Source organism: Arachis stenosperma, chromosome 3 (assembly GCF_014773155.1).
Source record: "Arachis stenosperma cultivar V10309 chromosome 3, arast.V10309.gnm1.PFL2, whole genome shotgun sequence".
Classification (NCBI taxonomy): Eukaryota; Viridiplantae; Streptophyta; class Magnoliopsida; order Fabales; family Fabaceae; genus Arachis; species Arachis stenosperma.
Window position 1 is genome coordinate 54,605,629 of NC_080379.1, and position 13,734 is coordinate 54,619,362.

General features: G+C 34.9%; 1 protein-coding gene across 1 annotated transcript; it reads left to right on the top strand.

Moving 5' to 3' along the window:
- Positions 1-3,226: 3,226 nt before the first annotated feature.
- LOC130968787 (aldehyde dehydrogenase family 7 member A1) lies at positions 3,227-10,695 on the top strand. Its single transcript, XM_057894249.1, has 14 exons — positions 3,227-3,620; positions 3,863-3,949; positions 4,081-4,212; positions 4,950-5,022; positions 5,174-5,196; positions 5,297-5,360; positions 5,453-5,498; positions 8,564-8,744; positions 9,131-9,307; positions 9,392-9,560; positions 9,727-9,863; positions 9,956-10,053; positions 10,190-10,339; positions 10,436-10,695. Exons 1-14 carry the CDS (start codon positions 3,486-3,488, stop codon positions 10,488-10,490), a joined length of 1,527 nt encoding a protein of 508 aa, XP_057750232.1. The 5' UTR covers positions 3,227-3,485; the 3' UTR covers positions 10,491-10,695.
- Positions 10,696-13,734: the final 3,039 nt, after the last annotated feature.

A 13,734-nucleotide genomic window follows, 5' to 3' on the forward strand; every position in this document is an offset into this window, starting at 1 on the left:
AGGCCGATATTCTATGAATAGTTGAATGGAGATCTAATGTCCCTCCTCAAACCGAGCCCCCCAACTATCATACCACTGCTCAAGCTTGGTAGGCCACCATACATCTTCGCCCCATCTTGTGGTGGTCAGGAACCTATCGACATTGATCGGGGTTGCTGGCACTAGTTGCTCGCCACCAAATTGGCACTTCATCTGGTCAACATGGTGAAATTAACGATGTTGAAATAGACGAGGGAAACAACAGACATCCATGTCCCCCACTCTGCCTCATCCTTCAGCCATAGCGGGAAGAGGTCTTGCAGTGCAAGGTCGTCGTACGGTGTCTATGGAAACAACAACATACTTTGTAAAATAATCATCAGTAATAGGTCATAAAATAGCATAAGCAATTCATGCAAGTGTAACTAAATAAAAACCTCCGACACCATCAGAAAACTCTTTGCTCGTGCTAGTCCCTACTCTGCTACGCCATACCTATTAACCTTGGACATTTGCAAGAATAAGAAAACTTCAATTTATCGAACATCATATTGAATTACATAAACGAAGAAAAAGAAAACCATAAGTAACAGTTACCTCGCAACCATGGGATACATATAAACCTGTTACTCAAGTAGACACTACTGAAAAAATCTCTGGTATATCCAAGAGACTAGCAGCAAAGTACATCATGTAATGTCTATGGTCGCTCGATGTGCTATAGAGCATAGGGAGTGGTACATCCATGCAAGCACCGCCGATCCCCAAGATAGAGCACGACACCTTTGAAAGTCCTCAAATAGTGGCAACCACCAGAGATGGATCTGATTCTTTGACTTGTCAGTCATCAGGTAACCCCCAATCATCAGTAGTATGTAACACCTCGTGTACTGTTGGAGGGTTTCTGGATCATGGGTATTGAGCATCTGCCGAAGTCACTCCCAAAGCCATGTCAACTTGAGGGGGAAAGACTCCTTCCTCGGCGCACCCTGCTGTTGAACTGCAGGAGGCCTGGCACCAAGTAGCCGCTCCACAAACTTCCAAGTCTCGGTCCCATACCATGTGTGGAAATCCCGGAAGCACCCATCCATTGACTCTCCATGCGCGCGTAACCCGAGATGGTATGCAATGTCCTATAGGGTGATGGTGCAATCACCCCATGGCAGGTAGAAAGTGTGGGTCTTAGGACGCCATCGCTCCACGAATGTTGTGATCAAGATATTGTCAAACACAAAGTCCCTGAGTGGCACCGTGTCGCCGAAGCTAGCCTCCCTCAAATAGGGAACAATAGTGTTTGGTGGTGTAAGTGTCTGATAAAAAAAACCTCAATAAAAAATCTATAACGCTATCAAAGTTAACAAAATTAATAAACATATAAACATTAACGTATTAATTTAACTTATAAGTAAATTAATTTAACAAATTACTACAAACATTTACTTAATAAATTAATTTAAATAAAAATTTACTTAAATAATTAATAATTAAATTAGTAAACATTTAATTAATAAATAAACTTAAATAAAAATATTTACTTAAATAATTAATCACTAAATCAAATGAACATCAAGTTAATATACTAATTTAAATAAAGACATTTACTTAAATAACTAATAACTAAATTAATAAACATCTACTTAATAAATTACTTTAAATAAAAACAAAATTAAATTAATATTACCTACCAAATTAATTTCACTATACCTAAAATCATACCCTAAATCAATCAATTCTAGCTAATAATGTATTTATCCACCTAACATATATATACTAGTTCTATAAAAGTACCCTAACTATGACTACACATACATGCTCTAACATAAACATAAAACAAACAACACTAACCTCAAAGTCGACTATCTTAACGATGTGTCATGTCGCGTTCAGTCAGTTAATGTCTACATCACATGCATCTGCGCACGCCATAATAGTTGAGTAATTCGATAATATGACTAGAAAATTGCAGAAGCTGGAGAAAAGTTGAAGAAATGGAAGAAATAACTTCCCAAAAGGTAATGTAAACTAATTCTTTATAGGCCGCTTCCTCTCTTATCTCGTTTACAGTGTAAATGAAATAAGAATGGAGCACTCTACTATACAGATTGAAGTGGTATAGAGAGAGAAAATAAATTCCTTTTATAGTTATTTTTATTATTTTATTGCTATTCAAAGTGTAGGTCCTACCTTTTTCAATTTCTCTTTCATCCCATAAAAAGAAAGATATGTAAACTTATATCTTTACCATATAATTCACCAATCAGAATACATATATCTCGTTTATACTGTAAACAAGATAAAGCCGTGTACAAACGTGATACGATTACATTTCGTGCCTTATCTCGTTTGTAGTATAAACAAGATAAGAGATTTGATGAATTTTCATAAAAATGTTACAAATTATATATTTTGATAAATAAAATATTCTTTTGTTTATTTAAAAAATTTCTTTAGAGTAATGTTATTCATAATTGATTTTTATTGATGTTAGACTAATTTAATTAGATTTGATTAATAAAAATATTATTTGTATATTAAAATCAATTACTAAAATTAATCATCATTATATTTGTATATAAATACATGTGTAATTTATTTTATGTTTAATATGTATTTATATTTTAATATATATTTTATATTAATGATTGATTTTGGTAACTGATTTTAATATACACATGGTATGTAGTATTTAATTAGAGTCGAAAGTTAGGCTATATTTGTTTGAAAAAAAATAGAAAGAAAAAAAGAAAAAAAATAAAAAATAATTATTTTTTATTATTTGATTAAAAAGAGAAATTTAAAAAAATAAAAAAATAGTGAACCTACCAATTTTTTTTCTCTAATTAAACTATGTTCCAAAATTTTCTCTCATATTTTTAATATTATCTCTTCAATTTTTTTAATATATTTTATAATAAAAAATAAAATTATTTTTTATAATATTTTTTATTTTTTTATTTAAATACAGCTAAAAAATAAAATTTTACTCAAATTTTTTTTATTTTTTATTTATTTCTTTTCTTCCCATCAAACATGGTCTTATGGGGAAAGAGAACTTTGTAGTTTGTAGCGATTCTGTTGTCCTACGCAACTCCACCCTCCATGTTTGGCTACTTTCTTCTCTAACCGACGTGTAAGCATGTGCATGTTAAACAGTGGCCTTATCCATCCATCCCATTCCCATCTAAACCTTAATCTGTATGTGACATCCCACAACACGACAAAACCATGAGAAATCTTTCCGTGACGTCCCACGCAAACTCAATTATAATCTGAAAGCAAAAGTGCTCTCTCTCTCTCTCTCTCTCTCTCTCTCTCTGTGACTCTGACTTCGACCCTCTTAACTAATAGGAGTCACTCACTACGCACACTTCCAACTTTCTCAGAACCATATCTACTGACTCACTCGTTATTATTAAGCAATCTTTTCTGGGTCCTGCTTCCCAGCTTCATCTTAATCGCACGGTTTAGTTACTTTTCTCTCTATTCGATCGGTTTTCTGGGAAAGAATGGGTTCGGAGGACAAAGGGTTGGGGTTCTTTAAGGAGATCGGTTTGGCTTCCAACAATATTGGCTCTTACATTAACGGCCAATGGAAGGCCAACGGTTCTTCAACCACTTCTCTTAGTCCTTCTAACAATCAGGTACTTTCCTTTTTGCACGTTTGATGAATTGTTGGAGTCACACATAGTGAAAGGGAATAGCAATTCTTCTTAATTTCAGATAGAAAAGGGCTCTTAGTTTGTTATTATTAATAATTATCCCTTCATCTGACCTTGATTTGCAAAAAATTGTCGTTATACTGTTATGATTTGGGATTTTTTGGTTATCATAGATTTGTATACATAATATGATATAATTTAGCTTACTGTGTGTTTGAAATTAGGCTATTGCTCAAGTGACCGAACCAACTTTGCAAGATTATGAGGAGGGATTGAATGCTTGCAATGAAGCAGCTAAAATATGGATGACAGTCAGTGCTTAAACTTTTTTCTTTTCCTTTAATAATTTCCCTCCTTTTAAGTTGTATTTTAGTAACATAGTAGGATTGCCTGATCGAGTACTGCATTTATATACTGTTGGAATGTACTTGTAATATTCCAGGTTCCAGCGCCTAAGAGAGGTGAGATTGTAAGACAGATTGGTGAAGCATTAAGGGCTAAGTTGGAGCCTCTTGGTAAATTGGTGTCTCTTGAGATGGGGAAAATTCTTCCCGAAGGAATCGGGGAGGTTCAGGTATCATGAATCTCTTTACTCTACAATGTTCTTTAAGATATTGTTGATTTCGCTGGCTTTGGAGTTGGGTTACCTATCTTCTTTAATGGCAACTTAATCGAGATAGATAGTAAGAGGACTCAGCTGGTTTTAGAACAAAGCATTTTAATGTCTTCAATGGCACCAAAATGTTTGTTGCTTTTAGTGGAGTTTTGTGCCGTATAGATAAGTTATCTTGTAATTAATGCTGCAAATGTTCTTAGAAGTGTAAGAGGGTTCAATGTCTTGTCAAATAATAATTTTTCGTGTGGGCCGGTCCAGAGGAGTTGAAGATACCTAACATCACAGTTATCGGTCAAATATGTTGTCAAGCTTTGATTTTAATCGATGAATTTGATTCTCGGCACAGTTTATGTCCACAATATTATGATTTGTTTCAGTTTCTGCAAACATTCCATATATTTTGGAAGTGTTAAATAGTTACTGCATCATTTTGGCCTATGCCCTATATTTGGTTCTCTCAAGATTGGTCAGTTTTGAAGTTGTTTAATTCTTATTTGGGGCACATCTAGTTAATATATGGCGAGTATATTGGTTAACTAAACAAAGAAATCATGCTTTGTTTTTCTAAATTATGCACAGAACTAATTGAATCATATACCCTTTGCAAAAGCCAAGATTAGAAAGTGAAATATTTATAATTTGTAAGCCGCATTTACATATGATGCAATTTAAATTCTTTTAACCATCTATTACAGGAAATTATCGACATGTGTGATTATGCTGTTGGGCTAAGCAGGCAATTGAATGGACAAATTATACCATCAGAACGTAAGATTGTGAATATTAACTGATCACCCTGGTTAGATAGTTATTACAAGTAGTTTGCAGTGAAAACTTAGAAGTAGACATATATAGTTAGACTTGTTTATCTCCAAATATTTTCAGTTTGACTTATTGTTTTCATCTTGTTTCTTTACAGGTCCGGACCACATGATGCTTGAGGTGTGATATTTCAGTTTAAACCACAATCTTTTACAGACTCCTCTATTTGTAATGTGATGTATAATAATTAACTGTGTTGTTATGCATGTTTTTACACAAGACATGGAACCCCCTGGGAATAGTTGGCGTGATAACTGCTTTCAACTTTCCATGTGCTGTTCTAGGTATGCTTTTTCTCAACATGTAGCGTCTATCATCTGAAAGTTTTGGATGCTTCCCTTGTAGTTAAAACTTGCACATTTCCTTTGTGCCTCAGGGTGGAATGCTTGCATTGCATTAGTCTGTGGTAACTGTGTTGTCTGGTAAGTATAAATATGTGTTGAGATGCTTATTGAGATTAATCAACTAATCATTGTAAGCCAGACTGTGGTAGTTATTGTTTATATTTCATGATGTGTATCATTTGTTTGCTGTATTTTGATTTGCATTTGCACAATAGGTTGGAATTAATTTTTGTATTCTTATTTGTTCCACCAGTTTATTTGACTTTGATAACACTAGCTCTTAACTCTAAAAAGCTAATTTTGATTCCTGATGAATTAGCGTTTGATGTGTGTATTTTACCCACTTCAGTGTACATTTTCCCTGAGATTGACAGGAACAGCCTTTTGGGCTTTCCTGCAACTATGCATCCTCTTTATTCAACCCAATTTGTTTAATATACCATCCTTTGGTTGTAATTTATCTGAAATAATGCTGTGATACAACGCCAAAGTTGATACCATGTGACATGGATGTCAAGGATTCAAATTTTGGAAATTGTCTCTGCACCTGCAGAGATAAAAGGCTGTATTACATCGACTCTCCCAAACCCAGCATGTGGTGGTCATGCATATTGGATCGCCCTTTTAAATGTTGCATACGGTGTTCATTTTTCTGAGGTGCTCCATCTATCACTGTTCACACACTTAACTTTCACATAATATACACAACCATGTGAGCACAACCATACTTCCACAGTGACATACCAAAGAATTGGCATAATTAGCTAGGAAAATTATTATTATGTTGTCCTCAATCGTGCTACATAACCTGGAAAGAATCCATCACAAAGATATAATGATTATGTGATTATTCATTATTGACACTGCTGATGAAATGAGCTGTATCCTGTATACAAATAGATATTTATGTAATGTTTTGTCAGCTTCTTAAGACGAGGTGGTGGCGGATGAAAGGTGAGGAACAAAGAAGTTTCCTAAGACGGGTAGGAGAAGAGGCAAAGTGGGATGGGAATGGAAGCGCGGAAGAGATGTGGAGGGAGATGGCAGAAGTTATTAGAAGAACAGCAAAAGAAAGTTTTGGTGAATCTAAAGGAATAGGACCAAGAGACAAGGAGTCCTGGTGGTGGAATGCAAGTATACAAGAAAAGATAAAGATAAAAAGGAAATGCTTTAAAGAGTGGTCTTTATGCCGCAATGCAGATAACTGGGAAAAATATAAGGCGGCTAAGAAAGAGACAAAAGTGGCTGTAAGTGAAGCAAGGACAAGAGCATATGAGGGTCTCTACCAGTCTTTGGGCACGAAAGAAGGAGAAAAATGTATATATAGAATCGCAAAGAGTCGGGAAAGAAGAACGAGAGATTTGGATCAGGTTAAGTGCATAAAGGATAAGGATGGAGAGGTGTTGGCTCAAGAGGAGAAGATTAATGAAAGGTGGAAGAGCTACTTCTACGAGTTATTTAATGAGGGACAGAAGACTCTTCCGAGCCTTGGTCGATTATGCACAAGGGAAGAAGATCAAAACTTTGACTACTATCGAAGGATTCGAGACTTCGAGGTAAAAGAGGCTCTAAAGCAGATGAAAAATGGCAGGGCAGTAGGACCTGATAATATCCCGATTGAGGTTTGGAAGGGTCTTGGAGGAAAAGGCATCAACTGGTTAACCAAGCTTTTTAATGAGATTTTAAGGTCAAAGAAGATGCCTGATGAGTGGAGAAAGAGCACCTTGGTACCTATCTACAAGAATAAGGGGGATATACAAAGTTGCGAAAACTATAGAGGGATTAAACTTATGAGTCATACTATGAAGTTATGGGAAAGGGTGATAGAACGGAGGTTGAGAAAAGAGACACAAGTAACAGAGAACCAATTTGGATTTATGCCAGGCAGATCTACCACTGAAGCGATATACCTATTAAGAAGGATGATGGAGAGGTATCGTAGTAATAAAAGGGATCTGCACATGGTGTTTATTGATTTGGAAAAAGCGTATGATAGGGTACCAAGGGAGGTCTTATGGAAGGTTTTAGAAAAGAGGAGAGTAAAGATCGCATATATTCGGGCAATCAAAGACATGTATGATGGGGCCACAACTAGTGTGAAGACTCAAGGTGGTGTGACAGAGGAATTCCCTATTGGTATAGGATTACACCAGGGATCATCCTTAAGTCCATACCTTTTCACATTAGTCTTGGAAGTACTCACAGAGCACATCCAAGAGCCTGTGCCATGGTGCATGCTTTTTGCCGATGATATCGTCCTTATGGGAGAGTCAAGGGAAGACCTAAATAAGAAGTTGGAGTTATGGAGAGAAGCTCTAGAAGTGTATGGTCTGCGCATAAGCCGTAACAAGACGGAATATATGGAATGTAAATTCAGTCTGAGAAGGGAAAACTCCAATATAGAGGTGAAGATTGGAGAAAACATCCTACGAAAAGTTAAAAGTTTTAAGTATCTTGGGTGCATCATACAGGATAATGGAGAGATTGAACAGGATGTAAATCATAGGATCCAAGCAGGTTGGTCAAAATGGCGGAGTGCATCTGGTTTTATATGCGACAAAAAGTGCCTTTAAAACTTAAAGGTAAATTCTATCACACCGCTATAAGACCGGCTATGCTGTATGGTACGGAGTGTTGGGCGGCTAAAGGGGAGTACGAACATAAGCTGAGTGTGGCAGAGATGAAGATGTTGAGATGGATGAGTGGTCATACGCGATTGGATAAAATAAGGAATGAAGATATAAGGGAGAGAGTTGGAGTAGCACCCATTGTGGAAAAGATGGTTGAATCGCGTCTTAGGTGGTTTGGACATGTGGGAAGAAGACCGATAGAACATCCAGTCAGGAGGGTGGATGAGATGGAAGATGGACAAAGAGCGAAAGGCAGAGGAAGACCTAAGAAGACCATCCGTGAGGTGGTCAAACGAGATCTACATGTAAACGGTCTCTCTGTAGACATGATACATGACAGAGCACAATGGCGTCGTTTGATTCATGTAGCCGACCCCACTTAGTGGGACAAGGCTTTGTTGTTGTTGTTGTTGTTGTTTTGTCAGCTTCTTCCTCTGGAGTATTTCAAATTGGCAATTGAATTTATTTTCTTTTCAACAAAATGACTTTTTCTATTTACCATACGCATTCAAGGAAGGGCGCTCCAACAACTCCATTGATAACTATTGCTGTGACAAAGCTAGTAGCTGAAGTTCTTGAGAAGAACAACTTGCCTGGTGCAATATTCACCTCTTTCTGTGGAGGTGCGGAAATTGGTCAGGCAATAGCAAAAGACACACGCATTCCCCTGGTCTCATTTACTGGAAGTACAAAGGTACTATCTTTTGTATAATTGGTCATTGTGCATATCTTTCTTTTTTGCTACTGACATATAATGTTTTAAACAGATAACATAATTAAACTAATCAGATAGTATGTATATGCTTCTTCTCTATGTTAGAAGGTGTAGTTGTCACATTTAGTTGCCTACATTAGTGGTTATTTTATATGAAGAAATTTAGTATCTGATACCTAAAGGGCTTTACATAATCTCCATAAGGGCGACTACTTCGATGTGTCATGCACTGTGTAATCAAATATGTTGAACACATCACCTTCCGAAACACATTTCATATCTGTGCAAATATTTACTTAGTTCAGATTGATTGGAAGACTTCGATTTATGTTGCTGTTTTGATAATAGTTCGTTCTCTTCTACAGGTCGGCTTGACGGTCCAGAAAACAGTTAATGAAAGATTTGGCAAATGCCTGCTTGAGCTAAGTGGTAACAATGCAATTATAGTCATGGATGATGCAGACATCAAACTTGCTGTGCGCTCTATTCTGTTTGCTGCTGTAGGAACTGCTGGTCAGCGTTGCACAACATGCCGTAGACTGGTATTGAAGTCAAACTTGCTGTGTGCTCTTTTTTGAGATATATTTAGTTTCTAATATAGATGCATTGTACTCTTGCTCCTACAGTTTGTGCATGAGAGTATTTACAAAGATGTACTAGATCAACTTGTTGAAGTCTACAAACAAGTAAAAATTGGGGACCCCCTCGAGAAAGGGACTCTAGTTGGCCCCTTGCATACTCGTTCTTCAGTGGAAAACTTCAAGAATGGTATTTCAGCCATAAAATCACAGGCATGTATTATGTTACACTCTTCATGTTAAACGTTATAGTGTTGTATTAATCTGTACTTGGACTAAATAGTTGGTAATATATGCAGTCTTCTGCATTTTGTTCAAATATGGTGAGTGATTTATTCTTCATGTGTGGTGATGTTTTACTAAAAGCTCTGATTAACAGGGAGGGAAGATCTTAACAGGTGGGTCCATAGTAGATTCGGAAGGAAATTTTGTACAACCGACAATTGTTGAGATTTCTCCAGATGCTCCTGTAGTTAAAGAGGAATTGTTTGGTCCAGTACTATATGTTATGAAATTTCAGGTATCATTATCCCTCTCGATTTTTCTAATTTGGTTTACTCCGATAAAATTATTCTCGAATTGAGCTTCATAAATTCTTAATTTTTTACTTAGACTCTAGAAGAAGCAATTATCTTGAACAATTCTGTTCCTCAAGGGCTGAGTAGTTCAATCTTCACAAGACGACCTGAAGCTATATTCAAGTGGATTGGGTAAGTACTTATAGACTGGCACTCTCTGCTACTGAAGAGCATAGGTGCTCAAGTACCATCTGAAACTTTGTAAAAGTTTAGGGTGATTTATAGTCTGATAAGCACTGTATTCTGGCTGCTCATGATGTATACGCAGGCCACGAGGTAGTGATTGTGGTATAGTGAATGTAAACATACCGACAAATGGAGCTGAGATTGGTGGTGCCTTTGGTGGGGAAAAGGCGACCGGCGGTGGTCGTGAAGCAGGAAGTGACTCTTGGAAGCAATACATGCGCCGTTCTACATGGTAAGTCTCGGTTCAGTTTTAACTTGTTGCATTGGTCCTTGATTGATAAGCTCTGTTGAGAGTAAATAATAAATCTTTTTTCTGTGTCTTTGGCAGTACCATCAATTATGGAAGTGAACTCCCATTAGCTCAGGGAATAAACTTTGGCTAGAAAACTATCCTTGCACGTGAGGTAATTACCTGCAATTTTCAGCAAGAGGAGAGAATCTATATGCCAAATTGAAATTTGGCTAATATGGCTTCAAAGTGTTGTTTTAGCAAGATATGCTGTAAAAGAATGCACCTTGACTAGACAGTTTCAATGTAACAAACAAATATCCAATAAATCAGGTGCAAAAATAAAAACTTAGCTTTAATTGTGGCTCTTCTTTTCTTATTATGTTTGGTACTCTAGATGCACTTGTCCTACTTCATTGTCTGTGTCATTTTCTCTCTCGGTTCAAGAACCTTAACACTACCATAAGTTCTAACTTAGGCACATTATTCTAGCCTCTTTCACCGGTGAATTGTTTAGGAGCTATAAAGGTTAAAGAATGTGATAATAAACAAGGAAAATACAAATTCTTCATGAGCATATCTAGATTATTTTATATCTAAATATGCTGACACAGTAAAGAAGGATCTTGTATCTTACAAAGATGTAAGTTTAACTCTTTGTGCTAGTGTAAAGGTTTTGATAGTTATATGCAAGTATTATTGTAGTGTTTAAACTTTAGAGAGTGTAAATGCATTTCTTGAACACAGAAGAATGATCCGGACTTAAATATTTATGGATCAAATAGGACTATATTATATCTACACATCGCTAGTACGAATGAGCAGTCACCTAATCCAGTAATCCTTAGTTCTAGGTTATGTCATGACATCAATGCATCCCTAACCAAGTAACATGCCTAGATCTCTATTATTAAGATAAAAAGCCAAAGAAATAAGAGCAAAGGAACAATAATGATGAAATTCTTGTCTGTTATGATGATTGTGATAACTACCCCGTATCTGAGTTTAATTTATCATTTTTTTTCCAATATGGGGTCACAGAAATCACCTAAAAGAAACCTTGATAATGGATCACACGTTTATTTCCTGTTCACTTTCTTAGACACTAGTAAGCAAACAAAAATAGGGAACGACATTCGTAATGCTACCAAAAGTGTCACAATAATGGGATCGAATTGCTAGTTTTCTTTGGGGGAACGCGTGCCAGAATTAGGTTTAACACCTCTTTTTTATTTGATAATAATAAAAAAAATTATATATATGTACTTGTATCAGTTTAAAGTCGGAAGTTATTTTGTAAACAATTAAGGAGATGTTTTTAAAATTAGTTTATGTTTATCAAAATTAAAAAATATAATACAATTTCATATATCAATAAATATTTAAATTTATTTGTATCTATTATGATATTTTAATTTTAAAATTATTTTACCAAATATAATAATTATTATTTGTGTTTATTAGATGTAAATTTTTATTTGATTTATCAAATATAAGTATTATAATTTTGAAAAAATAAACTTTTAAAAATTAATTTATAGACGTCGTCTTGTCTAAAAAAAAAAAAAGGGTCAACAACTCTTTTTAAAAGCAGTATTGTGGGGGAAACAGTTATACCGTTGGAAGCTGAGGAGATGGTCATGTGTCTCTAAATATTGACACAATAATGTTTGGGACCTTTGAAAATGATCCTCACATTTGCCTATGGAGAACATGGAAGAAGCATTACATTCGTCATTCTTGTTGAACTATTTTGGAGAGATAAGAAGGTGGTCTGAACAAGAAGTTAATAGAACAAGAAAAGTCTCGGTGGAGATCATTGATATGCTATCCATGAAAAAAACTTTCAGATAATAGTTGCAGTCTAGGAAACCGTTTTAAAGCTACATAGAAAGTCGATCTTGAAGGATAATTTCAACTCGGCCAGAGCTTTGGTTGACACAACATGGATGCCACTGATTCTCGATATGGTTCTATTAGAGATGAATGGGGAAAAAAGTTTAATATCTTTGTTAAGAAAACATGCTATGAGGAGGAATTTATAACTATGAGCATAAATACAAATTAAAGAAAGGGAAGCTGACGGTAGATGTGATAAAGAGCCAAGTGCAAGGTCTAGAGAAAGAATGTTCCAATAGGGTGGGTGCACTATATGAAGATCTGTTGCTAGTGCATTGTGATGTGGAATTACATGATGAAAGGGGTAAGCTCCTCCACATACACCATATGAAAAATTCTAATTAATAGCAAGGAGACCCATGATGAGAAAGAAAACGTATCGGCCTCGGATGAGTGTTAAGAAGTAAGAACCGGTTTAGAATTTCATAAGTTAAAACGCTCAAGATTTGTTGTCACTCTAAACCAATAATTAACAATCTCAAAATTTAGTTTAAAAATATCACAATTTAAATAAATAATTGGTTCTTTCTTGAACTTACAATAGGATGCACAATCATTGGCTATAAGAATAAGAGGTTTGATTGCAATAATAAAAATTTAAATTGACTAGAAATTAAAAGACAATTAATAACTAAATTGTAATAAATTAGAATCAATGAGCGCGTAAAGAATTAACTAAGTAAACATGAGATAAAGGGCGATAATTAAAATGATAACTATACCAGGAAGTAATTAAATTAAACTAGAAATAATCAAGACAATGAACTAATAAAAAAGAAAAAATTCAAATGTTAAAAGAGTTTTAGCTATGGTTGATGGTTAAGGATCACTATCTTTGACATTAACCATAAATATGATAATTGTTAAGAGTTAATAGCATTTTGTCAATCTCTACAAAATTGAAGAAAGTAGGTATAATTGGCCTTAATTCACAAATCCAAACCAACTTACTGATTGAATTTAGTAAAAAGTTAGCATTAATAAAAACAAGAGTAACTAACAACTCTAAATTACCAATCAAATTAGATATTAATAACTCAAGATCACCTAAATTCTCAATCTCAAGCGAAATAAAGAAAATATACTTCATAACTAATGTAAACATTTTAAACACTTGGCGTGCATGAAAGTAAATCATCATAAATTATAAAAATGAACAAGAACTATAACTATCCACTACAAAAATTTAACAATAACAACTCAAATAAATATGAATAAAATATAAAACATCAAATTCATAATAAAAATCAAGAATTCACATCATTCATAAAGTTGCAAGATGAAAGCAAAGTAAAATTAAAAAAAAATTCTAAGGTAGCGTTTGTTTTCAGGTACTGAGACTGAGACTGAGACTCAGTATTGTGTTTGTTAGTTCAGAGACTGGTACTAAAATTTCTGTCTCTGTCTCCAAAATTTCAGTATTTCAGTACCTCCAAAAAGTAGGGACACAGGAGACTGAAATTTTTAGAGATGAAGACTGAAACTTTAATAACATTTTA

Bases quoted from the DNA above. Each gene is read 5' to 3' on its own strand.
- LOC130968787 (XM_057894249.1), top strand. From the start codon at position 3,486: ATGGGTTCGGAGGACAAAGGGTTGGGGTTCTTTAAGGAGATCGGTTTG. The intron at 5,361-5,452 runs GTATGCTTTTTC...TTTGTGCCTCAG, and splicing joins CTTTCCATGTGCTGTTCTAG to GGTGGAATGCTTGCATTGCA. The intron at 9,308-9,391 runs GTATTGAAGTCA...TTGCTCCTACAG, and splicing joins GCACAACATGCCGTAGACTG to TTTGTGCATGAGAGTATTTA.